The sequence below is a fragment of the Silurus aristotelis genome, assembly GCF_946808225.1.
Source record: "Silurus aristotelis genome assembly, chromosome: 4".
NCBI classification, from domain to species: domain Eukaryota; kingdom Metazoa; phylum Chordata; class Actinopteri; order Siluriformes; family Siluridae; genus Silurus; species Silurus aristotelis.
The window spans coordinates 9,445,780-9,473,054 of record NC_139577.1 but is presented as its reverse complement, the minus strand read 5'-3'; the positions used below and the strand labels follow the sequence as shown (position 1 = coordinate 9,473,054).

General features: G+C 36.6%; 2 protein-coding genes and 1 long non-coding RNA gene across 5 annotated transcripts in view; 1 reads left to right on the top strand and 2 right to left on the bottom strand.

The window, feature by feature from the left end:
- LOC310725326 overlaps nucleotides 1–27,275 on the top strand; it is a 517,016-nt gene that overhangs the window by 417,694 nt on the left and 72,047 nt on the right. The window lies entirely within an intron of this gene.
- LOC310725096 (uncharacterized protein) lies at nucleotides 6,496–8,797 on the bottom strand. 2 transcript variants are annotated; one of them, XM_083539718.1, is made up of 6 exons: nucleotides 8,715–8,797; nucleotides 8,512–8,623; nucleotides 8,223–8,446; nucleotides 7,969–8,140; nucleotides 7,704–7,831; nucleotides 6,496–6,917 (listed from the first exon to the last, which is right to left on the bottom strand). In XM_083539718.1, the coding sequence occupies exons 1-5, from the start codon at nucleotides 8,778–8,780 to the stop codon at nucleotides 7,707–7,709; spliced, it is 699 nt and encodes a 232-aa protein (XP_083395844.1). In that variant the 5' UTR covers nucleotides 8,781–8,797; the 3' UTR covers nucleotides 6,496–6,917; nucleotides 7,704–7,706. The 2 variants fall into 2 exon arrangements, with proteins under 2 accessions (XP_083395844.1, XP_083395843.1); XM_083539717.1 differs by lacking the exon at nucleotides 6,496–6,917 and having other exon boundaries at nucleotides 7,525–7,831.
- LOC310725298 (uncharacterized protein) lies at nucleotides 9,001–10,751 on the bottom strand. 2 transcript variants are annotated; one of them, XM_083540160.1, is made up of 4 exons: nucleotides 10,504–10,751; nucleotides 9,762–9,850; nucleotides 9,374–9,523; nucleotides 9,001–9,239 (listed from the first exon to the last, which is right to left on the bottom strand). In XM_083540160.1, exons 2-4 carry the CDS (start codon nucleotides 9,841–9,843, stop codon nucleotides 9,073–9,075), a joined length of 399 nt encoding a protein of 132 aa, XP_083396286.1. In that variant the 5' UTR covers nucleotides 9,844–9,850; nucleotides 10,504–10,751; the 3' UTR covers nucleotides 9,001–9,072. The 2 variants fall into 2 exon arrangements, with proteins under 2 accessions (XP_083396286.1, XP_083396287.1); XM_083540161.1 differs by having other exon boundaries at nucleotides 9,374–9,499.

Here is a 27,275-nt window from a genome sequence, read left to right as displayed (position 1 = left end):
TTTGGGTGACATCAAGAGTGTGATTATAGTCATTAAACAATACATATCACTGGAGAGTGAGAACTAACATGAGCATGCAAAGTGAATAGGCAAAATGACAAATCATGTTTTTACAAAAACATGACTGTTTTCATAAATAATAATAATCAAACTATGAATTTTCATATTATTGTGAAATATTTCATGAAAAACTGTTAAACTGTACTATAAGTGAGGGAAAAAGAAAAGGTTAAGCAAACCCACACCAGCCCGCCGCCTTTCACCATGGGCAACTCCAGAGTGGTGAAGAGTCCATCCTCTCTCAAGGAGTGTGGTTCCAGAGCCCAAGCCGTGCGTAGAGGTGATCCCGACTATCTCTAGTCGGAACCTTTCAATCTCACGCACAATCTCAGGCTCCTTCCCCACCAGTGAGGTGACATTTCACGTCCCTAGAGCTAGCTTCCGTGTCCAGGGATCGGGTTGTCGAGGCCCCCGCCTTCGACTGCCGCCCGATCCTCTTCGCACCGGCCCCTTACGGTCCCTCCCGCAGGTGGTGAGCCCACGGGAAGGCGGCCCCACGTCGCTCCTTCGGGCTGAGCCCGGCCGGACCCCGTGGGGGAAGGCCCGGCCACCAGGCGCTCTCATATGAGCCCCAACCCCGGGCCTGGCTCCAGAGTGAGGCCCCGGCTGCGCCATACAGGGCTACGTCACGGTCCTTGATCTGTTCTGTCTCATAAGGGTTTTTTTAAACCGCTCTTAGTCTGACCCGTCGCCTAGGATCTGTTTGCCTTGGGAGACCCTACCAGGGGCATATAGCCCCGGACAACATAGCTCCTAGGGTCATTCGGGTACTCAAACCCCTCCACCACGTTAAGGTGGCAGTTCAAGGAGGGGTATATTTTTTATATGATTTTTGAACTTAAGTTTCTACTTGTGTTTTGAATATATGTGCATATGCTGTTTGGGTATAGTTAAGGCATTTTGCCTGAATGCTGCTTGCTTATTTTACTATTTTTATTTTATGTTATACTTTCAAATCTTTTCCTTCCTGCAGACACCCTTTGCCTGGTGTACGTGGTTACCACTTTCTACTGGCCTGTTTTCTGGAGTGACTTTTTCTTCTTCCTCCTCTTTCGGCTGCTCCCATAAGGGGTCGCCACAGCGGATCATCCGTCTCCATACCACCCTGTCCTCTACATCTGCCTCTTTCACACAAACTACCTGCATGTCTTCCCTCACCACATCCATGAACCTCCTCCTTGGCCTTCCTCTTTTCCTCCTTCCTGGTGGCTCTATCCTCAGCATTCTTATACCAATATAAATCATGTCCCATGTCTGTTTAGACATGTGCAAACAGTGCAAATTAGACGGACAGCCAATGTTTTGATAACAAGGTGGTTTCATCTCAATCTCGCCTCCCTCACCTTGTCATCAAAACATCCTACATGGGGTGTCCCTCTAATAAACTCATTTCTAATCTTGTCCATCCTCGTCACTCCCAACGAAAACCTTAACATCTTCAGCTCTGCTACCTCCAGCTCCTCCTCCTGTCTTTTACTCAACGCCATTGTCTCTAATCCATACAATATTGCAGGTCTCACCACAGTCCTATGAACTTTCCCTTTCATTCTTGCAGATACCCTACTATCACAAATCACTCCTGTCACTCTTTTCCACCCACTTCACCCTGCCTGCCTTTATTGCTCTAACTTGCAGTACATTCTTCCCAGCTCGGTCCCTCTGCCTTGCGAATCGGTACAAATCCTTTTCTCCTCCCTTAGTGCCCAACCTCTCATACAGCTCCTCATATGCCTTTTCCTTGGCCGTCGCCACATCCCTCTTTACCCGCTGCCACATCTCCGTGTACTCCTGCCTACTTTTCTCATCACTCTGTCGATCCCACTTCTGTTTTGCCAACCTCTTTCCCCTTATGCTCTCCTGCACTTCCTCATTCCACCACCACGTCTCTTTGTCTTCCTTTCTATTTCCAGATGTCACACCAAGTACTTTTTTAGTTGCCACCCTCATCACTCCTGCAGTAGTTACCCAATCTTTCAACACCTCTTCACCACCACCGAGCCCCTGTCTGACCTCTTCCCTAAACCTCACACTACACTCTTCCTCCTTCAGTTTCCACCATCTTATTCTTCTTTCAGTCCTCACTCTCCTCCTCTTCTTCTTTGCCTCCAAAACCATCCTACAGACCACCATCCGATGCTGTCTAGCTACACTGTCCCCTGCCAACACCATACAGTCTCCAATCTCCTTCAGGTTGCATCTCCTACATAGAACATAGTCCACTTGTGTGCACCTTCTCCCACTCTTATAGGTCACCTTATGATCATCCTTCTTCTTAAAATACGTATTCACCACTGCCATTGTCATCCTTTTAGCAAAATCTACCACCATCTGCCCTTCTACATTTCTCTCCTTAAAACCATACCTACCCATCACCTCTGTTCCCTTCACCTACATGCCCATTAAAGTCTGCCCCAATCACCAATCGTTCTTTCCTAGGTACACCATCTACCACTCCATCTAATTCACTCCAGAATCTTTCCTTCTCCTCCATCTCACAGCCGACTTGTGGCGCATAGGCACTGATGACATTTATCATCATCCCTTCAACTTCCAGCTTCACGATCATCACCCTATCAGAAATTCTCTTCACCTCCACTACACTCTTACTGTACTCTTCCTTCAGAATCACCCCTACACCATTTCTCTTTCCATCCACACCATAATAGAACAGTTTAAACCAACCTCCAATGTTCCTGGCCTTACTCCCTTTCCACTTGGTCTCCTGAACACACAACATATCTACCTTTCTCCTCTCCATCATATCAGCTATCCCTCTCCCTTTACCAGTCATATTACCAACATTTAAAGTACCAACCCAAACCTCCACTCTCCTCTAAAGAAGTAGCTAAACCTGTGATGAAATCTGCAAATTCTATGAGAAAATCAGTAGGGGCCCTGGGGTTCTATAAATAATAATTAGTGGAATTGACTGACTGGACCTGCTTTTGGACACTGAATATTTTATGTTGGTGTAAAGAACTTTAAATGTTTTACATTTGTGTTTAGTCTTTTGTGTGACGCTTAGATTATTACTATAAATAGCTGCGACTCCGCCTCCTCTGCCATTTAGACAGGGTTGGTGTATGTAACTATACCCAGGAGGACTCGTTTCATTTAATGCTACATATTCATTCGGTTTAATCCACGTTTCTGTCAAACACATTATTTGAAACTCCTGGTCGGAGTTAGAGATCTAATATTCAATTAGAGATCTAATATTCAACAATCCTATCTTTAGATCAGAGGTGCTGGCTGTGCATTCAGTCCTATTTAATTTTAATGTTAATCAGGTTACTTAAACAGACTTTCTGTGAATTCCTACATTTTGGTTTTGCTCAGGGGACATATCTTAGGTCAGCTTCAGCTATCAGGAGTAAAATCTAGCAATATTTAATATAATTTAGCAATATGCTTCAGATAACATATAACATCGCTTATATTCAGGATCCACCAAATTGAGACTGTTCTTGCTAAATAGAATGTTCTTGCATATTGCTAAATTATATTATATATTACTAGATTTTACTCCTGATAGCTGAAGCTGACCTAAGTTAAATTACATGGGTGAACTTTATGCACCCTATTATCACGATGAGTCTAGAGTCTAGTCTCATGGTATCTCTCTGTTTTCTCTGCATAGCCAAGGTTTATACCCGCATAGGCAAATCCATACATGACTTCTGACTGAATTTTGCACAGTGCATGATGCACCTGCACTCACCAACCCTATTAAACCCAACTTTCAAGTCAAGTCAAGTTTATTTCTATAGCGCTTTTCACAACAGACATTGTCTCAAAGCAGCTTTACAGAGATCAACAGTCAATGTGAATGGTGTGCATTTTTTCCCGATCAGCAAGCCTGTGGCAAGGAAAAACTCCCTTAGATGTCATGAGGAAGAAACCTTAAGAGGAACCAGACTCAAAAGTGGAACCATCCTCATTTGGCTGATATCAAGAGTCTGATTATAGTCATTAAACAATACAGAACACTGGAGAGTGAGAACTAACATGAACACTGGAATGTGTGATTATAAGTGATGTTCTTTCTACAGTCATTATGGTTATAAAACTAGGAGCTACTGAGCAACTCATAAAATAGCTCAACATTTGCGATCATCACAGTTCCAACACCAGCTTCTCTATTCCAGCGCCTTTAAACACTCCAGGGGGTCTAATGTCAAACCTCCACACATGAAATGGGATCCAATTGGCATTGTTATGTCTCTGGGTGGTACTGGAAGTTTGCGAGTTCGGCATCTATTTCTTTAAAGGTCCATAATCTTCATGAGGTGGGACGGGACTGGAGCTGGCCAAACCGGATGCCTTGGGATGGGGAGAGAAAGAAAAGCAGTGGAGAGAAATTAGTGTAGCTGCTTTTCATTATATTACCAGCACAAGTTGATAATGTGCATTTGATCAGATGTACTGGAGCACAAGTTTATGATATGTGACGTTTGTTATGTGTAGGCTTTGTTAAAAGATACGTTTTATAACTGCACTTAAACTGGAAGAGTGTGTCTGAGCCCCGAACACAGGCAGGAAGACTATTCCAAAGTTTAGGAGCTAAATGTAAGAATGCTCTACCGCCTTTAGTGGACTTTGTTCTAGGAACAACTAAAAGTCCAGAGTTTTGAGATCTAATGGAGTGTGACGAATTGTACCGTGTTAAAATACTGGAGAGATACATGGGAGATAAACCATCTATTGTTTTAAAAGAAAGAAGCAGCAGTTTGTAGTCGATTCGATCAGGTAGCCAGTGTAGGGATGACAAGATTGGGGTTATATGATCATATTTCCTTAACCTTGTGAGAACTCTGGCTGCCGCATTCTGAACTAACTGAAGCTTGTTTATTATTGATGCAGGACATCCACCTGGTAATGCATAACTTTCCTACTATTATTGCTGTTATTATTATTTTATATTATATGTTATTATATTTAAATTTGTTATTATATTATAAACCGAACTAGCAAAATCTCTCAACAATAACCTTAAAAAGGGGCAATAAAAAAAACGAAAAACAAAAAGGTGACATGACAAGTAAATTGTAAAATATTATATAAATATAATTATGAAAAAAAATTAATAATTGTGAAAATATAAATTTTCATATTAAATTATCATATCTGAAGTTTGATTATCTGACAAATCATGTTTGGACAAAAGGTAACTTTTAATAAAAAAAAAACAAAAAACAAATAAACAATAGTTATTATGAATACATTTCACAAGTATAATTTTCCGAATAACTGGTAAAATTGTCAATAACAGAAAGAACAATAAAAAAGTGATAAAAAAATTATGAAATTATGAATTTTCATAATCTTAAACATAACATCATTAAAAAAACGTCAAACAAAAAACGAAAAGGTGACATGACAAATCAAGTTTTGATAAAAACATGACTTTTTTCATAAAATGAAATGATAAAAATGACGTTTCATATTCTAATGCATAATTTCAAGAAAACACGTTTAATGGTCAAATAAGTGAACGAAAACAAAAAGCTGAAACAACAAATAATTTTTTTTTCAAAATTTTGACTTAAAAAAATTATATGAACATTTTCATATTCTTGAGAATAATTTCATGAAAACGGTTAAAAGGTACAATAAGCAAACGAAAAACGAAAAGGTGAACTGTCACAATTATGTTTTGAAAAAAAAAAGACCGTTACCATAAAAAGACACAGTAAAAACAGAAATGTTAATTTAACTCCTGAAGAGTTGAAATTGACTCTGTTTCAGATAACATTTGGTCCCACTCGAAATCAGTGTAAAATTTACTCTTTGGTCAGTGTCAAGTTTTTAGAGTTAATTCTACTCAATATTGTGTAAAAAATAACAATGAAATGTGTAAAAGTATTTAACACTGTAGGTTAATCACACTGTTAAGAGTAATATAATTACACAGTATAGAGTTAATTTATATACAATTTAACTTTTTTTTAAAAATGACACTAAGTGTAATATTTACTTTTCATTTCTCTAGTGTTTTAAAAAAATATATAAATCATAAGATGCAGTGTTACTGAGTTATAGAACTATCAACTACTATCCAAATAAAAACAAGCACAATAACACTAGATCACAGAACTCACAATTTATTGTAAAAGAATAAGGCATTTCAATGTCATTGAATTTACATTGCAATTTACATTACATTCCGCTAAACAGAACCTGCAACAGTACCTTGCACTGAAAGACTCCACCAGACCAAACAAACTATGCAAACCCAAATTATCCCCAGTACTACAGTGCCACAAACATAACCATTGTATAATGGAATCTTAAAACCATCGCTCTCTAACACTTTAATGTCTCGAACAATCTACAGAATCAACTAAACTGCCATCACTTATTAAGATGCTTTCTTAAACCAGAAAAACTACCAAAAGAACGTGAGCATCCTTCTTGTCCACACTTCAGAAAGAGTCCTGCCTGTACATAGCCCATGAATTACCTTAAATTGCTTAACAAGGTTGTTTGGACTTCCATGGTCACTTTTGCAAAGAAAACACTTCATAGCTTTATCTTAACTAACGCATCGTTCTTGCCCGCAACTCTGCAACTCTAGGTGTCTCCTTTGTTTCCCCCATGTCGATGTTATAGAGGGTTGTTTGGACAAAAGTGAAAAAGCTGCTCAGAGAAGAACTGTATGACGTACCAAAGACATAATGGGCTTTAAAAAGTTCGTCAAAAGCTCCAACTGAACCTGTTGCCTTGCATGGAAGTGCATGCTTGTCAACCACAATGAAGTAGGAGTGAATGGTGCTCTGTGTGGATCCCTGGGTGAGAAGGTAGGGCTGACTGCTTTGGGTGATGTTGTCTAGATGCTGCTGCACACTGGTTCCAACCTACAACAAAACATATTCAACAGAATTGTTTTGGTGACTAACTTCTGACAATAGATCAGATCACCTCCAACTGTGCACAAGATTGAGGTGATGGAAGATATATTTTAAACAACTTTTAAAGAATTTGTTCACTTTAAAAAAATTTTTGCTGATAATTTACTCACCCCCATGTCATCCAAGATTTATGTCTTTCTTTCTTCAGTCAAAAATAAATTAAGGTTTTTGAAGAAAACATCCCAGGATTTTTCTCCATATAATGAACTTCTATGGTGACCAATGGTTTGAGGGTTTAAATGAAGAGTCAAATGTCTGTCTCAATGTAGCTTCAAAGACTCGACAATCCCCACTGGGAAATAAGGGTATTATATAGAGAAACGATCGGCTGTTTTCAAAATAAAAATAATATACTTTTTAACCACACTTGGATCTTTCTGATGTCATGACGTAATGAGTGGCGCATCTTGAGATTCTACAACACTTTGTGGTATTTTTATTTTGAAAACGACTGATTGTTTTTCTAGATAAGAACCTTATTTCTCTGCTGGGATCATATTGAGACTTTGAAGCTACATTGAGATAGGCTTTGAACACTCATTTGAACCCTCAAACTGTTGGTCACCATGGAAGTTCATTATATGGAGAAAAATCCTGGAATGTTTTCCTCAAAAACCTTAATTTATTTTCGACTGAAGAAAGAAAGACATGGACTTCTTGGATGACATGGGGGTTAGTAAATAATCAAAGCAAAAAAATAACAATTTAAGTGAACTAACCCTTTAAGCATACCTTTTAAAATCTGATGAGCTGATCTACAGCTTGATATGCAGAAAGCTTTCCCGGCCTCTTTCTACCTTGTGCAGATGGTGGTAGCAGATGTAGCAGCAGCAAGATGGCAGACATGTCACTGTCCCAGCCTACAAATAAGTAAATAAAAACCTGGTTAACATTATGCCATAGCATAGCATTCAAAATGACAACTTGCACCATTAAGAAAATGTACACTACACACCTACATAACCCACAATAACAAGTAAAACAGTTCCATTCATACCATTCTCAACTTCAGCAGCTGACTCAGCATTGCACATCAAATCCAAGAGTTCTATGGTGGGTACAAGTCCATGGCTTTCCTTTATTACTTTTGCTTTAAAAGTGGTTGGCCACTTCTCCAAGAATTTGTTTGCCGTGGCCTCACCAAACAGAAATCTAAAATCTTGTTCTATCTGCAATGTAACACACAGAAGTGATAAGTGATACATAATGCTACATTGGATATTTTGGTGATGCTGTGAATTAAGGTCATACCAGTCCTGGTGTGTCCAGAAATCGTGGGAAGACCAAGAAGACATCTGATGATTTGGCTTCATCGTTGACCATTGCTTGCCAATATATGAAGGTCATTTTCATCTTGTCACTGACAGTCTTTTCATCACCAGAGTGTCTCATAACAGCAATAGCTGCTTCCACATCCTCATCAGATGGCTCTCTGTCAAAGGTGGAGGGCTGACGAACACGACCTGGCCCACCAACTTAAAAACTTTCTGTACAATTCACAGGTCACCAATATAATCACGTCACTGATCAGTAAACATACCTGTAGGATATTTGCTGACTGAGGCACCTCTTTCCTCTGCTGTTTTTCTTTGTATGGTCTTCAATCGCCATGCAAGGTATCCTGAACCACTCTCTGGATTGTAGTAAGGTTCCTAAGTGATTATAAATACATTTTAAAAGAGTACTATTAACATTTCAAAGAGTGAATATGTGCATAATGTTGCAATAGACACATTTACTTACAAATCCATGTTGTGAGTATGGGTCTTCTAGATAGGGAAACAAAGCTACTATCCCCTGTGCATACATCACTCTGACACTTTTGGGGGGGGGATGTCCTAGCATATGAATTCAAAGTTAACATCATACTCAAATGGCATTGCGCAACAAAATTTACATAATTAATATTTGTAAAATATTAGCAAGTATGTTAATCATCTGTCTTCTGGTGGCATCTGTCAGGGATCAACTATAGGTGGAAATGTGCTTTCTGTTATTGTAAAACCATATGTAATAATAATGAAAAAAATTGTTATCTAAAGAACACTTCCCATTTTGAAACAACATTCAGATTGGACTTAACAATTTAAGCAACTTGGACTTAGCAATTTCCACCACTTACCGCTTTTGCCTCATAGTTTATGTGGGATGGCCTTTTAGGCTGGCTTCCTTTGGCAGCAGCTTCTTCTTCAACAGGGTCGCACATTGTGAAATTCAGGATGACAGTGTCATCAGATGTACCCGAGCATGATGATAACTGAGAGGCACCTGTTCATTATGAAATTGGTACAAAATATAGAAACATATTACAAGAAAAAGTTACTGGTATTTTAAGACAATAAATGTTCACATTCCGGACTTTAAACTAAACAAACTAATTTGTGAATTGTCTGAATGAATACCTGGTCCTCCATTGCCCAGCATGATTCTCAGAGTTCCAGGTGACTCCTTCACTATTTCTTCAAAAACCTTGGTGTCAAGTTCTGTGTCTGACTGGTCATACACCTTAATGTCTGGCTGTGTGCTTTCTGGTATGTTGAATTTTAGACACGCTGTTTAAAAAAGTTTACAAAAAAACATGCATTCCCTTCTCACAAGAATCAAAGTTCATATTTAAGTTTGCCTCATGTATTCACTAAATGATGAAAGACAAGTATCTGCACCCAATTTTATGTAACTGAAAAGAAAATTATTATTGACCTAACTAAATATTATAACATAATTGGTTAAAGCTGTATTATTTTGTCATTGCGTGATGTATAGGCTATAGCTTTAACCTAATGTACCCACCTTCTTTCAAAAAAGCATAGAATGTCAGCTCAGACAGCTTGACGTATTTCTGCTCTTCCCCGAATTGAACACGCAACAGCATTTTGCCCCTGTTAACAAGGAAAATATATATTCAAATTTATAATTTAGGGCTGGTTCAACTAAGAGTTACCTATCCATTTCTCTCATGCATTACTTAGATGTTACACTGCAATTACAAATGGCGGCTGAAGAAGACAAAGTTGTGCTGGTTGAATATAACGTTAATGTATATTTAAAAATATAACGAATATTTTCTGCAGCAAATTAAAGCTAGTTAAAGTTAAGAGGCACGGTCTCCAATTAGCTACCAAATAACTGTTTCAAAGTTAACTAGCTCATTGGCTATTTTAGTTCGAACAGTAACCCGTTAAAATTTTTAAGCCATGTTAAACAAACACGTCATGCAATCAGTGATCTAAGTTATCGTTTTATAAGACCAACATTAACTATCAGATGCATGCTAACATTACTAGTATATATAAAAAAAACCTAGATTAACGTTGCCTGGGAAGCTAAAAAATACATTACATCATTCTGACCAACTTCATTCGTGAAAATATTGCAGCACATAAAGAAACAGTTACCGATACGGATTGCTATAACTTGTAATATGACCTCACACTTTTATTACAAAATTATGTAATTACAAAATTATTCATTACAAAATTATGTAAAGTTAAAAAATACCGTTTTGGTGTGGACAACAAAGGATATTACTTACCTAGCAATATCAGTGACCTAGCGTTGCTCCTTCACAATCTTCCTCCACCGAAATTCGTGCTAAACGTTTGAGAAGCACAGCAGAGTGGCGGGTATTTATCACTGTTGTAGAGTTAAAATTGTCACTGCGTTTCTGCAGATTTTTACACTCACTTTTAAATCCACTGATAGAGCAACTTTACTCCCCAAAGTGTTGAAAATACTCTATCTGGGTTAAAATAACTTTACTCTGAAATATTAACACACCATTTTTTTACTGTGGAAATGTTAGTTATTATGAAATTATTAATTTTATAATCTTAAGCATAATTTCATTAAATGGGGTTAAAACATACAATGATTGAACGAAAAACAAAAAAGGTGAAATAACAAATCATGTTTTGACAAAGATCTGACTTTTTTCATAACAAATATAGGTTAATGACAATATGAATTTTTATATTTTTGAGAATAATTTAATGAAAAACCATTAAAAGGTGCAATAAATAAACGAAAATAAAATGGTAACAGGACAAATCATGTTTTGTCAAAAAATTACTTTTTTTATATAAAAAAAGATTGAAAAAAAATGTGAATTTTCATATTCGTGAGAATAATTTCATGAAAAACCATTAAAAGGTGCAATACATAAATGAAAAACGAAAAGATGAACAAAAATACAAACATATTTCTCGAAAAAAATAGACAATTAAAATGTTCTTTTTCTAGATAATATTTTTATGATAAACTTTAAATAGAACAATAAGTGATAGAAAAACGAAAAGGTGACATGACAAATCAAGTTTTGACCAAAAAAAAAATTTAATTAATCTTAAATCAAATATTATAGTTATGACAATTTTAATTTTCATATTTGTGAGAATAATTTCATAAAAAACATTACAAGGTGCAATAAGTAAAAAAACAAAAAAAAAAAACAAAAAAAAAACTAAAAGGTGCCATGGACATGTTTTTACAAAAATATGACTGTTTTCTTAAACATTATAATTATGAAAATATGAATTTTCATATTTGTCGGAATAATTTCATGAAAAACTGTTAAAAGTTGCAATAAGTGAACAACAAACAAAAAGGTGACATGACAAATCATGTTTTTACAAATGTATGACTTTTCCATGAAAACATATGATTGTATTATGAAAATCTGAATTCATATTCATGAAATATTCATATTCATTAATTCATATTCATTATAATTTCATGAAAAACCGATTAAAGGTCCAATAAGTGAACGACAAATGAGTAGGTGAAATGACAAATCATGTTTTTACAAAAAATTTTTTTTATGAAATAAATATAATTGTGAAAATATAGATTTCCATATTCTTGAGAATATTTTCATGATAAATGGAAAACAAACAGGTGAAATGACAAATCAAGTTTTGAAAATCTGGCCCTTTTCATAAAAAGAAATGGTAGTTATTATGAAAATCTGAATTTTGATTATTGTTAGCATAATTTCATTAAAGACTGTTAAAAGGTTAAATAACTGAACGAAAAACGAAATGGTGACATGACAAATCATGTTTGGACAAAAATATGACCTTTTTCATAAAAAGAATTATAGTTATTATGAAAATATGATTTTTCATATTAAGCATACATTTATGAAAATCTGTTTAAATGTGTAATAATTGAATATAAAAAGTCACATGCCAAACCATGTTTTGACAAAAAAATTTACTTTTAATAAAAAAGTAAAATAAACGATAGTTATTATGAAAATATAAACTTTCATATTATGATGAAAATTATTTTCAGCATAATTTTATGAATGACCAGAAAAATGGGAAATAACTGAAGAAACAATAAAAAAGTTATAATATAAAATAAATTATGAAATTAGGTACAATAAGTTTATAAGCTCATTAGCATATTTTCCTAAATAACCGTTAAAAGGGGCAATAAGTAAACGAAAAACAAAAAAGTGGCATGACCATGGTTTTACAAAAATAGAACTTTTTTCATAAAAAAATTATAATTATGAAATTATGAATTTGCATCATCGTAAGAATAATGTCATTAAAACCGTTAAAAGGTGCAGTAAATGAATATAAAACGAATAGGTAATACGCCAGCATGTTTTTTACAAAACAAATGATAATTAGGAAATATGAATTTTCATTTTCTTGAGAGTGATTTAATGAAAATTAAATGGGGGAGTGGTGGCTCCAGCGGTTAAGGCGCTGGGTTGCCGATTGGAAGGTCTGGGGTTCAAGCCCTGGTATCGCCAAGCTGCCGCTCTTGGGCCCTTGAGCAAGGCCCTTAACCCTCTATGCTCCGGGGGTCCCTTACGAGGGAAATACCAAGGTCCGTGACGTAGGGCCGCCTTCCCGTGGGCTCACCACCTGCAGGAGGGACCGTAAGGGACGGTGCTGTGAGGATTGGGCAGCAGTCGAAGGCGGGGGCCTGCTTAGACTGCTGCCCCTGCGACCCGAATTACGGATAAGCGGGAGAAAATTAATGAAGGATGATGAATATTCTTGAGAGCAATTTCATGAAAAAACATTAAAACGGTACAATGATTGAACAAAAAACGAAACGTGAAATGACAAATGTTTTGACAAAGATATAACTAATGAAAAAAAGATAATTATGACAATGAATTTTTGTATTCTTGAGATTAATTGCAATAAAAACCGTTAAAAGTTGCAATAAGTGACCGAAAAATTAAATTGTGACAGGACAAAAATTTTTTTATAATAATCTTAAGCAAAATGTATTAAAAACCATTAAAAGGTGCAATAGGTGAACGACAAATGAAAAGCTGACAAAATAAATAATGTTTTAACAAAAATTTATTTTCATAAAAAAATGTATAGATATTATGAAAATAATAATTTTATATATTCTTGTATAATTTCATGAAACCCATTAAAAGTTGCCATAAGTTAACAAAAAACGAATTGGTGACATTATTTTATAATTGGCTTCTCGCTGAAAACTGCGATTCAGAAAGCGTTTTTTTCGAATTGAAGCAAATCTGCACATTTTTAAGTTCAAATATTACATATAAAACCATGTTTTAGCAAAAATATTACTTTAAATAAAGAAATATTATAGTTATTATGAAAATAAATTTTTTTAATTCATAATCATATTTTAATAAAAAAAATATTAAAAACTGCGAAACCTGAACAAACCAGGTGTACAAAGACATAATTCGTCAAAAATGTATCAACTTCTCAGGTTTTGTAAAAAAAGTGTATGTGCTGAGAAGAATGAGCTTCTGAGACTCAATTCCGCAAGTCTCAGCTTCGTAGCTCAAACAGAAAGCGTTTTTTCGAACTGAGGCAAATCTGCACATACAGCATGCAATTGACCACAAATTTTTCACATTTTTATGATCAGATATTACCTATAAACCCATGTTTTGGCAAAAATATTACCTTAAATAAAGAAATATGATAGTTATTATGAAAATTTTCACATGATTAGGTGTAGAAAGTCATAATTCATCAGAAATGCATCAACACCTCATGTTTTGTGTATTTGCTTTTTTTATAATAATGATAGACTATATAAATTTTCATATTCTTGAGAATAATTTAATGAAAAAACGTTAAAAGGTGTAATAAGTCATTGTTATAATGACATTCAAGAAATTGGGAAATGACAGACCGTTTGGATGAAAATATGACTTTTGATCAAAAATATCATTGTTATTATAAAAATATGATTTTGGATGTTCATTACTATAATTACTCGTTAAAAGGTGCAATAAGTAAACAAAAAACAAAAAAGTGGCGTGAACATATTTTTGACAAAATGTAACCTTTTTCATAAAATATGATAATAAAAATATGAAATTTCGTTTTCTTGTGAATAATTTAATAAAAATAATGAATTAATGAAAAAAATGAGTTATTATGAAAATATGAGTTTTTATATTGAGCATACTTTTATGAAAATGTGTAATAAGGGAATGAATCCTAAGTCACATGCCAAACAATGCTTTGACAAAAAAAAAATTTTAATAAAAAAATAAATTACTTTTTTCATTAAAAAAAATGATGAAAAAAATACATTTTTACATTTGTGGGAATAATTTCATGAAATAAAAAGTTAAAAGGTGCAATACATAAATGAAAAACCAAAAGGTGACATGACAAATCATGTCTTTACAAAAACATGACTGTTTATTTTTTTTTAATTTATAATGCTGAAATTATGAATTTTCATAATCTCAAGCAAAATTACATAAAAAATCGTTAAAGTGTCAAATGTTTTACAATAATATGACTTTTCTTATAAAAAAAAAAAAAAAGATAGTTATTATAAAACCTATATATATGTGGATCATGAAAGAGTTAATATAAAAATGTGAATTTTCATAATCGAAAGCATAATTTAATTAAAGACCGTCAAAAGGTTAAAATCTAATCGATAAACGAAATGGTGACTGATAAATCAGTTTTGGAGAAAAAATTACTTTTTTCATTAAACAGTTATTTTGACCATATGATTTTTCCATATTATATACATTAATATATTTTTCATATCATTTACATTTATGAAAATCTCTTAAAATGTGTAATAAGTGAACGAAAAACTGTCACATGCCAAACCATGTTTTGTCAAAAAATTTTACCTTAAATAAAAATAAATAAATATACGATAGTAATTATGAACTAATACATTTTAAAATTCTACATTTTATGAATAACATGAAAAATGAGCAATTAATGAAGGAACAATAAAAAATTGACGACAAATCATGTTTTTAGAAAAATGCGACTGTTTTCTTAAAAATAATTGATAATGCTAAAATTATGAATTTTTATAATCTTGAGAATAATTTCATGAAAACAAAAGCTAAAAGATACAAAAAGTGCGAAAAACTTTAAAGTGAAATGACAAAAGTTTGGACAAAAAAATATAATTATTATGAAAATTGAAAATAATATTGTATGTTCATTAACATAATTATATATATATATATATATATATATATATATATATATATATATATATATATATATATATATATATATATATATATATAATTATGACAACATTATGTTAACAACAATTAAAAGGTGCAATAAGTGAAAGGACTTTTAATATGACAGTTATTATAAAAATATGATTTTTTTATGTTAATTAGCATAATTTCATGAAAACTGTTAAAGGGTCCAGTATGTAAATGAAAAACAAAAAGGTGACTGACAAATCATGTTTTTACAAAAATACGACTGTTTTCATACAAAAATATAAATATGAAAATAATTTGAAGAAAAAATGTTAAAAGGTGCAATAAGTGAACAAAAAACAAAAAGCTGACATGACAAATCATGTTTTGACAAAAAAAAACTTTTTCCATAAAGAAATGCTAGTTATGAAATTATTAATTTTCATAATCATAAGAATTATTTCATTAAACACCGTTTTGAGGCTCAATATCTGAGCGAAAAACGGAAAGGTGACATGCTAAATCATGTTTTCACACTTTTTTCATGAAAACCATATGATAGTTATGGAAATATGAATTTTCATATTCTTGAGAAAATTTTATGAAAAAAACTTTAAAAGGTACAATAAGTAAACAAAAAGGTGAAATAAAACATGTTTGGACAACAATATGACTTTTGATAAAAAAAATTATTATTAAAATATGATTTTGTATTTTCATTAGCATAATTATCTGAATAATGTCGTAACTCAGACCCCAAGTCCAAGTAGAAATTACAATTAAGTGGCTCAATACTCAATTAGTTTTAGCTATTCACTAATCAATTACCATTAAGTTTCAAAACTTCAAATAATACACACACAAACCAAATGAAGACATCTTCCAGTCACAAATGAAAGGAAGCAAATCAGCTTTATTGCAGTCAATTCAGGCCCGTCCCATGGAGCTCTCGGTAGAGAACCATCTTAACAGCAATGGCACCCGTCAGCTTTCACATGCAAGTGCGAATTTGATATAAACAATCCTTACTTTTTATATCTTACACCTAGTAAAATTGACATATTTTGTCTAATATCTCCTCCCTCACAATTTATGTACACCAATCATTTTACGGGCTTTGCATATCCCACCTGTTGCTCACTTGTTTTCTGGTAAGTTTATACCTATTCTTAGTAAAATTCCACCTATTTCCAGGAGGCCTCGTTCACCTCCATACGATTCTAATTTACATGTACAAAAAATATCTATTGATAGTGACCTTGTCTTAAAAAAATTCCCCTGATCATGCACATTGTACACAACAATGCAACAGATTATCCACCGCAATATTCACACCTTTTCTTAAAATCTCGTCTGTTTTTTTTTCTATGTCTGCAAATAATTATTTGTTTTGCAAATAATAATCTTGTTTTGTTTTGTGTAGACTTGCTATAGAAACGTGTTAGTTTTTTACTAGTTTTATAAACCAGGTCTTTAGTTTTAACACACCAGCACTTTTCTCCAAATGCTTTTCCTATTTTTCATAGCTCTCGTCTTTTACATAGTTTTTCTTAAAATCTTCTTAAAATATATTTTTTATGCCATAACACTTTTTTTTCACCACTTTTTACTGGCCTGTTTTCTGGAGTGACTATTGGTCCTTATATGCGTCACTATTTTCCACCTCGAATATCTCTTCCAGTTCATACTCATGCCGACTCTACATTCTTCCCCTTATTTTTCTAAAACTGCTGTTTTTCTAATCTCTATCCTAATCAGTCAGCTGTTCATTATTATCTGATAAAGTGATGTGTTTATTAACCTAATACTCTCCTCATTTTTTATATTTTTATATATTTTATATATGATTTTGGAACTTAAGTTTCTACTTGTGTTTCGAATATATGTGCATATGCTGTTTGGGTATAGTTAAGGCATTTTGCCTGAATGCTGCTTGCTTATTTTACTATTTTTAGTATTATTTTACTATTTTTTAGTTTTTTTACTATTGTTATACTTTCCTATCTTTTTCTTCCGGCCGACACCCTTTGCCTGGTGTACGTGGTCACCACTTTCTACTGGCTTGTTTTCTGGAGTGACTATTGGTCCTTATATGCGTCCCTATTTTCCACCTCGAATATCTCTTCCGGTTCATACATTTTTCCCCTTATTTTTCTAAAACTGCCTGTTTTTCTAATCCCTAACCTAATCAGTCAGCTGTATCTGCTCACTCGCCTAAATAACATGAATTACATTTACAAGCATTTTGATTATATAATGTATGCTAAACTTTATATATGATAAACTTTACTCTAAAGCAGGGGTGGCCAACCAGTCAGAGACCGAGAGCCACATTTTTTTTACTGTGTTACCGCAAAGAGCCACATCATACACATAGGCACACATGAACATCACCCATCCCTTCCTCTTACACACAAACACACACACACACACACACACACACACACACACACACACACACACACACACACACACACACACACACACACACACACACACACACACACACACACACACACACAAACACCTCTGCTCAGTCAGATTTATTGTAAATGTCACACACCAACATAATGACAGAAATTGACTCCTACAGTTCTAAGACGACAGGACAGTCATTTTCAACAATGAACATTGTGTGCACTGTCTCACACACACAAACTCTTAGTTTAACCAAGTCCACAAATAAAAATATAATAATTTACAATAGCGTTTTTCTTTTACTATGCATGTTACTTAGTGGGACTTTTGGCATTCCTTGCCTTGAACAATCCCCTTCAAATCTGCCTCGTATTCCGTTGTTGCCACTCGAAGCAATTCTTTCACATGGGTGTCAAGTCAGAACAGATCGATGCTTTGATTTCACGTGTTTCAGGGTAGAAAACACAGACTTTGTGTGTGTGTTTTTTTTTTTATGTGCGTGTTCACTTCGCTTGAGTTCAATACGGTATTTTCATTAAATGCGCATGTGCGTGAGATGAATATACCGCAGGGGTGGGCAATAAATTTTCACAAGGGGCCACATGAGAGACCTGAATTGTGTCGGAGGTCCACACCAACGATAATATTTTAGGGCTACACCGAAATAAAAATTCAATTCAAAAGGCAATGAATTCCATAATTTTTTGTGTTATGCCTTTTGCCTTGGCACCATCACTGGAAAACTTTTCTGCCTTTTCAAAAACGTCCTCTACAGATGGAGTGTGCATGCTCAGATTGACTTTACTTTTCTGCGCCGTGTTCTTCTCATATTTAGAATGGCAAACGGGATGTTTGGATTTCAGGTAATAAATTAAACCCGACTTGGAGAAACTCTTTGCAGATACACCCCATCTTGAAATTTCAACATTGCAGGTTTTGCAAATCGCTATCTGCACACCGCAGACATGTTGGTTCTTATCCAGATAACCGTGTGCTGGCTGTGCTTTTTTATTGCGTCATTACAATTGTGTTTCTGCCGTGTTGTTTCGGTGATTTAGGCATTTCGGCGGAAAATTTTCGGTGCATCCCTGTAATTTATGATTGGCTTCACGCAGACCGGACAGGGACGTACAAAGAGCCGGGTGTGGCCCGCGGGCCGTAGTTTGCCCATGTCTGATATACCGCAACGTTTCGCAGTAGGGGCAAGCTCATTTAAGTCTTAAAAATACCGTATTGAACTCAAGCGAAGCGAACACGCACATTAAAAAAACACAAACACAAACTTCGATATAAACGTAAGAGCCGCATGAAACCAGCCAAACGAGCCGCGGGTTGGCCACCCCTGCTCTAAAGCATGAGAGTTCTCTGCGAAGCTGAGTATTAATGCTGAGTAATAGTTATATGTATAGTCAAGTCAAGTCAAGTTTATTTGTATAGCGCTTTTCACAACAGACATTGTCTCAAAGCAGCTTTACACAAATCAACAGTTAAGGTGAATGTTGTGAAATTGTCCCTGATGAGCAAGCCGTGGCGACTGTGGCAAGGAAAAACTCCCTTAGATGTTATGAGGAAGAAACCTTGAGAGGAACCAGACTCAAAAGGGGAACCCATCCTCATTTGGGTGACATCAAGAGTTTGATCATAAATCTTTCAACAATACAGAACACTGGAGAGTGAGAACTAACATGATTACTGGAGTATAAGATTATAAGTGATGTTCTTTCTGCAGTCTTATGCAGTCTATATGGTTAGTAGCTCCTAGTTTTATAAGCTCAGCATTTGTGATCATCACAGATCCAGCATCAGCTTCTCCATGCCAGAGCCTTTAAACACTCCAGGAGGTCCAATGTCAAACTCCACACATGTAGCGGAATCCAAATGGCACTGGTACGTCTCTAGATGGTTCGGGATGTTTGCGAGTTCGGCATCTACTTCTTCAAAGGTCCGTAATCATTACGAGGTGGGAGGTGACTGGAGCTGGCCAAACCTTAGGGTGTCTTGGGATGGAGAGAGAAAGAGAAGCAGTGGAGAGGAATTAGCGTAGCTGCTGTTCATGATATTAACAGCACAAGTTGATAATGTGCATGTGATCAGATGTTCTGGAGCACAAAGTTATGATATGTGATGTGTGTTATGTGTAGGCTTTGCTAAAAAGATATGTTTTTAATCTACACTTAAACTGGGTGAGTGTGTCTGAGCCCCGAACACTGTCAGGAAGACTATTCCAGAGTTGAGGAGCTAAATGTGAAAATGCTCTACCACCTTTAGTGGACTTTGCTATTCTAGGAACTACTAGAAGCCCAGAGTTTTGAGATCTCAGGGAGCGTGGCGGATTGTAGCATGTTAAAAGACTGGATAGATACATAGGAGCCAAACCATTTAGTGCTTTATAAGTGAGAAGTAATAGTTTGTAGTCTATTCGAAACTTAACAGGAAACCAATGTAGGGATGATAGGATTGGGGTTATGTGATCATATTTTCTTGACCTTGTGAGAACTCTGGCTGCTGCATTCTGGACTAACTGAAGCTTGTTTATTAATGATGCAGGACATCCACCTAGTAATGCATTACAGTAGTCTGTTCTGGAGGTCATAAACACATGGACGAGCTTCTCTGCATCGGATATAGACAACATGTTTCTTAACTTAGAAATATTTCTAAGGTGAAAGACGGCTGTTTATGTAACTTGGTTGATATGATATTTGAAAGACAAGTTGCTGTCTAAAATAACTCACAGGTCTTTTACCGTTGAACTAGTGGTTACAGAACATCCTTCTAAATGCAGGTTGAGATCTAGTAGAACCAACAGCGAGATGAAGCCTTGGTCTGAAGCTAAAAACAGGTCATTAGTGATTTTAACTAGAGCAGTTTCTGTGCTATGATGGGGCTTAAAAACCTGACTGAAATTCTTCAAAGATATTGTTCTCTTGCAGGTAGGAACATAACTGGGCAGCGACAATCTTTTCTAAAATCTTAGACATAAATGGGAGATTTGAAATTGGTCTGTAATTCGATAGCATGTTTGGATCCAGATTAGGTTTTTTAATGAGGGGCTTAATAACTGCTAACTTGAGAAATTTAGGGACATGTCCTAACGATAGTGAAGAGTTAATAATATTCAGAAGAGGTTCACCAGTTGTATATAACACTTCCTTCAGTAATTTAGTAGGAATTGGATCTAACTGACATTAGATCCAATTTAGCTTTGGCAATAACATTATACAGCTCTTCCTGTCCTATACATGTAAAACAGTGGAGTTGTGGAGTTGAAGGTAACACTGTCTCAGGAGATGGTGTATAAAGCTTAGATTTAAACTAATATAATTCAATTCAATTCAAATCAATTTAATTGTATAGCGCTTTTAACAATGAACATTGTCTCAAAGCAGCTTTACACAGATGATGTGGTGATTAAAAGTGAACCCATCCCCATCTAAATGTCCATTTATAGCAGATATATGATGTTGCGTGGTACAGTGATGATGATCAAAAGCAAAAAATAGTCCTGAGTGAATGTAGCAGACTGTTGACATTAACTACAGTCCAATCCATCCTCAAAGCGCCCGTTCTTACTCCGGAATTTCATGGAACCACCCAAGGTGTTGATGAGAAACCGTCCCAAGCTGCACAGAGTGGCCTCCAGTCGAGAAGAGAGAGAGAGAGAGAGAGAGAGAGAGAGGTGACAGGAGGAGAAGGATATGGATTATTATGTGTCTTTATTGTTGTATGAAAGTTAATATCGCTGTGCAGTTTGGACTCCGGCAAGACTCGCTATGGCAGCATAAATAAAAGGGAGAACCAGAAGTTGACACTGACATGGGGGATCTCTGGGATAAGAGATGACCCACCACACCACCGTCAACAAACCTGAGTGAACGTGTGAAAGTGAGGGGACGACAGCATACAAATATCCCAGTTCACCAAACACTATATCCATGTGCCTTCACCTAAGAAAAAATTCTACTGACAAAAGGCTTGACTAAATAAATAAGTTTTGAAACTCGACCCAGTCCCAAACACTGATTGGAAGGCTGTTCCATAACTGTGGGGCTTTATAAGGGAAAGATCTGTCCCCTGCTGTAGTCTTCATTATTTGAGGAACTAACAGGTAGCCTGCATCTTTTGATCTAAGTAGGCGTGGACGATCATACTGGTACAGAAGTTTACTCAGATACTGCGGTGCGAGACCGTTAAGTGCTTTATACGTCAGTAGTAGAATTTTATAATCAATGCGAGATTTGATTGGAAACCAGTGTAGACTGATTAAAACAGGAGTGATGTGGTCATATTTCCTAGATCTAGTAAGGACTCAGACAGAGTCAGACGGAGATCTATTTAATATTGTAATTTCTGGAAGATTATTGATAAAACGCGCTGCTGTAGCTGCGTGGATGTACGCTTAACACGGTAACGTGGTGAGGTACTAATGCAATGACTGAGGCAGATTTTAAAAGAGATGAGATAATGGCTTTGAAATAGCTTTAGACTGTGGAACTTAGTTTATTATATACTCACTTAGTTTATTATTTTTAATCCAAATGTTAACAACAAGTGGGGGAGTGGTGGCTCCAGCGGTTAAGGCGTTGGGTTGCCGATCGGAAGGTCTGGGGTTTAAGCCCCGGTATCGCCAAGCTGCCACTCTTGGGCCCTTGAGCAAGGCCCTTAACCCTCTATGCTCCGGGGGTCCCTTACGAGGGGAATATCAAGGTCCGTGACGTCGGAGTGACGTGGGGCCGCCTTCCCGTAGGCTCACCACTTGCAGGAGGGACCGGAAGGGACGGTGCTGTGAGGACTGGGCAGCAGTCGAAGGCGGGGGCCTGCTTAGACTGCTGCCCCCGCGAGCCGAATTAAGGATAAGCGGGAGAAAATGAATGAATGAATGTTAACAACAAATCAAGAGTGTGTCCACCACTATGAGTGGGTCCTATAACATTCTGATTAATTCCAACTGACTCTAGAATGGACACAACTGCTGCTCTTAAGGAGTCTTCCTGATTATCAAAATGAATATTAATGTCACCAACAATTAATACTTTGTCTAAAGAAGTAGCTAAATTTGTGATGAAATCTGCAAATTCTATGAGAAAATCAGAGTAGGGCCCTGGGGGTCTATAAATAATAATTAGTGGAATTGACTGACTGGAGCTGCTTTTGGACACTTTAAATGTTTTACATTTGTGTTAATCAGGTTACTTAAACAGACTTTCTGAGAATTCCTACATTTTGGTTTTGCTCGGGGGACAGACACAGTCTCAATTTGGTGTATCCTGAATATAATCGATGTTATATGTTATCTGAAGCATATTGCTAAATTATATTATATAATTCTAGATTTTACTACTGATAGCTGAAGCTGACCTAAGTTAAATTCCATGGGTGAACTTTATGCACCCTATTATGCACGATGAGTCAAGACGTCATGCGGTCTCTCTGTTTTCTCTGCAGTTGAATGGTGAATTGGCCGGAAGTATTCTTCTACTTAAACCAGGCTCTTATTACAATAAAGAAACCCCAATGAATGAAACACCAGAGTACAAATTCAAATTAGTAAATTAACAAACCATATTTATTTTTCTTATTCCGGAGTTTTACTGTTATTTTAGTTTTGCTGTGGTTTAAAAAAAAATGTATGAAACCAGTAAACAACTGTAGAAGTGTGAAATATTTAGAAAATAAAATATTGGTATCTCCCTTACGAGGGAAATATCAAGGTCCGTGACGTCGGAGTGACGTGGGGCCGCCTTCCCGTGGGCTCACCACCTGCAGGAGGGACCGTAAGGGACGGTGCTGTGAGGATTGGGCAGCAGTCGAAGGCGGGGGCCTGCTTAGACTGCTGCCCCCGCGACCCGAATTACGGATAAGCGGAAGAAAATGAATGAATGAATGAATATTGGTATCAAAAGTAAAATTAAAGACCTCAAAACATATAAAGAGATACAAAAAAAATACAATATAACAAAAACCCAAGTGCACAATATTACACAGTCTATCAGAAAAAACTCAGTCCTGTATGAAATATATATGAACCATCAACTCAGTCACATACACTACCAGTGGTTTCGTTGGGGCCCAGTTGGTGCACATTCACAGTGTGAAGAGTTAAAGAAATCCTTTTAAGCTGAAACTTGGAAAACAATCACTTACATCCATCCAAGGAAACCAAGATGAACCGCAAACAGCATCAACTCACTGTTAACTTAATGAATAATTCCATTCGCGTGGAGAGTCAGGCCGATCCGAGCACAGTGTAACCCTGCGATCTTTACAGCAGCAACAACGCAACACGTCCAGTCGCAAAGTCCCAGGTCCAACTAGATCCCGTCTGCAGTCACTGTTCACACACATTGCTAATGCGATAGCCGCTAGGCCTTGATCACACGTGATGGCGGAGATGGTGGCTTATAAACAGGCAGTGCCGTTAAATAAACTTAAACTTTGAGAAAAATCAAAGAAGGAAACCCGAATACAGTTTTGTTACAATTTGAGCAGTAATATTTTTTTAAGAATATACTCGGTCTCCTGTAGCGCTCACACAGCTTGCACGCAGTCCCTTCACGCCATGTGCGTTGCTCCTCTCTCTCCCGCCCTGTAACTCTCATGACCTTTAACCTTTTGGTCAACAGTCATTTGACAACAATAAAACATTTACATTCAACAAATTAATTTTCTGGATATAAAACAAACCCATATCTGAACAAAAAAAACCAAACAATGTCATGTAATATTAAATTTGAAAATAGAAATAAAATAAATAAATTGCCATAAAACATTGGAAACAAAGCACATTTTTAAAGGTTCCTACAACAGTCAAGGTGAATGGTGTGCATTTATCCCAGATTTCATTATCACTGCGAATGTCTTGATGTCTTGCGGCGCGCCAGAAAATTACAGCGAATTCAGTTTAAGGGCCTGAACATTTCTATCTTTCCCAACAATACGGTAAAAAACGCCTTCAACGAGGTGCAGTGACAGCTCCGTGGCATTGAAGGCGTGCGGTGTGGGTTGTTTTATCCAGTGCGGCTACGTATTACACACAATGGTGTGGGCAAAGATTTTCTTTCACCTGACGAAGCCAGCAAGTACCGTAATTTCCGGACTATTAAGCACACCCATGTATAAGCTGCACCCACTGAATAAAAAAAATATACATAACACTGCGTCAGCCATTCATTTATTAGGCTTTCCGTTATCCATCCTTTCTTGTTTACTTGGACAACAATTTCTCTCTGAAGTTTTTCTTTTGGCATCGTAATTCGTTCAAAAATCACCATCGGTGGAAGTTTTTCTCCAGCCGCCGTGCAGCTCAGTACACAGGTGAAGTGCGTTTGTTTGTGGCCAGTTGTTTTTAGCGTGATGAATGATTCTCCTTTCCTGTTCACAGTCCGAGTGAGAGGCAGGTCAAATGTCAGAGAAACCTCATCCATATTTATTATGCCGTGCGGATGGAATGTGATGAAATGCTCCACTATCTTTGCATGAGTGGATTTGTGGAAGTTTTAAACTTTTTCCTCGTAGTCGGGAGGGAGCTGCTGACACAGAATCGTCTATGACCTTATGGACAGGTCTTTACGTCTCATAAATCTGAGACACCAAGATGGTCCACCTCCAAAATCCTCAAGCTTCATTGCGGTGGCGATAGTTTTGGCTTTCAGTCGGATCTGCACAGTTGAAACACCTCAGCCGTCTGCTCTCTGTGCGTGTCTACACTGAAACAAATTACCTTAACACAGGCTTTAACGAAAGACAGTGCCTGTAACACGGCTTGTAACAAAACAGGAGGCTACCAATAAAGTCATTGGTCACTGTCTTCCTCCTCCTGCGAACTGAAACCACTGAAATCATGTCCTTTCGGTGTCGGAGAATTGCTTCATCTGATGTTTTCTCAGATTCGTTTTCATTGTCGCTCTCATCATTTTCATCTGAAGGCAAATTCCCCGCTGAGCTCGTGCTGCCCTCTTCAACACGCAGTAGTCCAGTCTTTCGAAACCCGTTGATTATAGTGGATTTTTTGACAGTGCTCCACGCTGTCAGGATCCACTGGCTGACTTGACCATAAGTTGCTGTTCGCATTCGGGCCGTTTTAGTGAAGAATTTCTCCCCACTTATCATCCAAGCCTCCCACTGAACACGGAGCGTCACCTTAAATGCACGATTTACACTGATGTCGAGTGGCTGCAAATACTTTGTTATGCCCCTAGGAACCACAGCTGGAATTGAGTTTCTCCTCTTGATGGCTTCTTTCACAGAATCTGTTATGTGAGCCCTCATGCTGTCCATAATGAGCAATGCCTTGTTCCTGTGAAAAAATCCTCCCGGTCCCTTGCCGTAACAGTGCGTCAGCCATTCATTCATTAGGCTTTCCGTTATCCATCCTTTCTTGTTTACTTTAACAACAATTTCTCTCGGGAGTTTTTCTTTTGCCGTCGTAATTCGTTCAAAAATAACCATCGGTGGAAGTACTAACGTACTCTGCTTTCATATATTGGAAGCACAGAGCTAAACTCATCGGCTTTCAGCCAACTCAATCAGATCCAACCCTTCTCCAGAGCTATACGAATGACGTGTTGAGTAGCAGAATTCGATCTCCTCTCCACTAAAGAAACTGAACGCATGCTTCTACAAACTCGTGGATTGTATTATGAATATGGTGATAAACCAAGCAGATTGTTAGCTCATCAGCTAAGATGGCAGGCTGCATCAAGCCTAATACCGCAGATTAATAATGACTCAAATGTTACAGTTACCGATCCCATAGAGTTCAATGCAGAATTTAAGTCATATTACTCTGCTCTTTATAACTCTGAATGCCTTACTGATAATAAGAGACTGGGTGATGTGTCCTTCAAAGTGTCGATTTTCCTGTTATTGACACGGTCTCTGTAAAGGACTTGGACTCTCCACTATCTCTTGACGAGGTCAGAGCTTCAATAAAGGCGATGCAGTCTAATAAAGCCCAAGGCCCAGATGGTTTTTCAGTTGAGTTTTTAAAAACTTTTATCGATAAATTGGCACCTCTGCTCCTTGGTGTGTTCAATGAATCTCTGGATCAGGGCGTGCTACCACCCACTTTCAATCAAGCCTCAAAAGCCCTTCTCTTGAAGAAGGGCAAGGATCCCAACCTGTGCGGGTCATACAGAATGATGTCACTGCTGAATGCCGACGTGAAAGTGCTGGCGAAAGTAATTGCATCCCGGTTAGAAAATGTACTACCACGTATCATATCTATGGAGCAGACTCGATTCATAAAAGGGCGACATTCATTTTTTAACACTCGTACACTTTTCAATATAATTTACTCTAAGCAGTCATCTCCTTTCCCTGAGGTTGTAGTCTCATTGGATGCTGAGAAAGCATTTGATTAAGTCGAGTGGGAATACCTGTTTGCAATATTAAAGAAATTTGGGTTTGGTGATACATTTGTCTCCTGGATCTGCCTCCTTTAT

What these genes read in the sequence shown, in the direction of transcription:
- LOC310725096 (XM_083539718.1), bottom strand. Translation starts at nt 8,780, where the DNA reads ATGTATGCACAGGGGATAGTAGCTTTGTTTCCCTATCTAGAAGACCCA. An exon ending in CATACTCACAACATGGATTT is followed by an intron (nt 8,624 to 8,714) that starts GTAAGTAAATGT and finishes ATAATCACTTAG; the next exon opens with GAACCTTACTACAATCCAGA. An exon ending in AGTCAGCAAATATCCTACAG is followed by an intron (nt 8,447 to 8,511) that starts GTATGTTTACTG and finishes AAAGTTTTTAAG; the next exon opens with TTGGTGGGCCAGGTCGTGTT.
- LOC310725298 (XM_083540160.1), bottom strand. Translation starts at nt 9,843, where the DNA reads ATGCTGTTGCGTGTTCAATTCGGGGAAGAGCAGAAATACGTCAAGCTG. An exon ending in CTATGCTTTTTTGAAAGAAG is followed by an intron (nt 9,524 to 9,761) that starts GTGGGTACATTA and finishes TTTTTTAAACAG; the next exon opens with CGTGTCTAAAATTCAACATA. An exon ending in GCTGGGCAATGGAGGACCAG is followed by an intron (nt 9,240 to 9,373) that starts GTATTCATTCAG and finishes CATAATGAACAG; the next exon opens with GTGCCTCTCAGTTATCATCA.